Source organism: Eimeria tenella, genomic scaffold (genome assembly GCF_000499545.2).
Source record: "Eimeria tenella Houghton genomic scaffold, Eth_scaff2163, whole genome shotgun sequence".
NCBI lineage: Eukaryota > Apicomplexa > Conoidasida > Eucoccidiorida > Eimeriidae > Eimeria > Eimeria tenella.
Window position 1 is genome coordinate 2,075 of NW_013542014.1, and position 1,129 is coordinate 3,203.

A 1,129-nucleotide genomic window follows, 5' to 3' on the forward strand; every position below is an offset into this window, starting at 1 on the left:
GCAGCAGCATCCAAATTGCCCGACCCCCGGGCCCCCCGAGCTGCTGAGGGGCCCCTCAAAGACAACGGAGGCCGCGGGGGCAAAGAAGGCAGCAGCGAAGTGGAGGCGCTGGCTGCTGCAGGCCTCGCGCACCGCCAAGGGCCTGAGCCGCAAACCCTAAACCCTAAACCCTAAACCCTAAGCCCTAGTGGCGCGGCCGCTGCAAGCACGCGGGCCTGCCGATCTGCGACTCTGATGGGCAGCGCCCTTTTATTGCACTTTACTTCTTCACTTTGAAAAATGCGCCCAAACGCCCCACAACCACCCAGAAGCAGCAGCAGCAGCAGCAGCAGCAGCAGCAGCAGCAGCAGCAGCAGCAGCAGCTGCGTCTCACTTCTGACAACTTCATCATCACTCCCAGCGCACTGGCGCCTCCTGCTGAGGGGCACAGGACAAGAGGGCCCCTCTCGTTGCCTCGAAGGGGGCCCCCGCGGCCTTTGTTCATTTGTCCTGCTGCTGAATGAGGCCCCCAGGGGGGCCCCCAGAGGGGCCCCAAGCTGCTGCAGTGACTGGGCCGAGGCCTCCTCGCTGGCATTCCGTCTCTGTTCTTTTGCTGCTAAGTCGCTTCTTCGGCTGAGGCTGCTGTTGCTGCTGCTGCGCTGCAGCGCAGCAGCAGCAGCAGCAGATTGACCAGTGGACCTCAAGCCGCGGCCGCTTGCTGACCGGGACATAGCAGTTGTAGCCACAGTGCTGCTGTTGCTGCTGCTGCTGTGCTGCACGAGCTGCGGCTGCTGCTGCAGCTGCTGCTGCTGCTTAACTCCGGAAGCAGCAGGAGGTGCTGCTGCTTTCATGCTGTAGTTGCTGCTGCTGTTGCTTCTAAGCTTCTGTCCAGCGCCGACGCTCCCACTGCGGCGGCTGCTATCTCCTGAGCGCCTGCAGCAGACATGTCCATTCTGCTGCTGCTGCTGCTGCTGTTGCTGCTGCTGCTGCTGCTGTTGCTGCTGTTTCTCGCTGGCCGTCGCGGCTGCGTGGGCGCAGCAGTGGGCCTTGGCGCCCGCGGGGAGCGTGAGGGCTGCTGCTGCGTCGCAGTGCCTGCGTTGCTGCTGCTGCTGCTGCTGCTGCTGCTGCAGCAGCGCCTGCTGCAGCCGCG

At 64.3% G+C, this 1,129-nt stretch overlaps 1 protein-coding gene across 1 annotated transcript in view; it reads right to left on the bottom strand.

Annotated features, from left to right (window-relative positions):
• Positions 1 to 1,129, bottom strand: part of ETH_00042720 (CMGC kinase, putative) — a gene marked incomplete at both ends in the record, with an annotated part of 1,723 nt that overhangs the window by 217 nt on the left and 377 nt on the right. Inside the window, 2 exons of the mRNA XM_013374592.1 lie at positions 1 to 142; positions 374 to 1,127. Of these exons, the coding sequence (XP_013230046.1) occupies positions 1 to 142; positions 374 to 1,127 (896 nt within the window). The remainder of the gene's footprint in view (positions 143 to 373; positions 1,128 to 1,129) is intronic.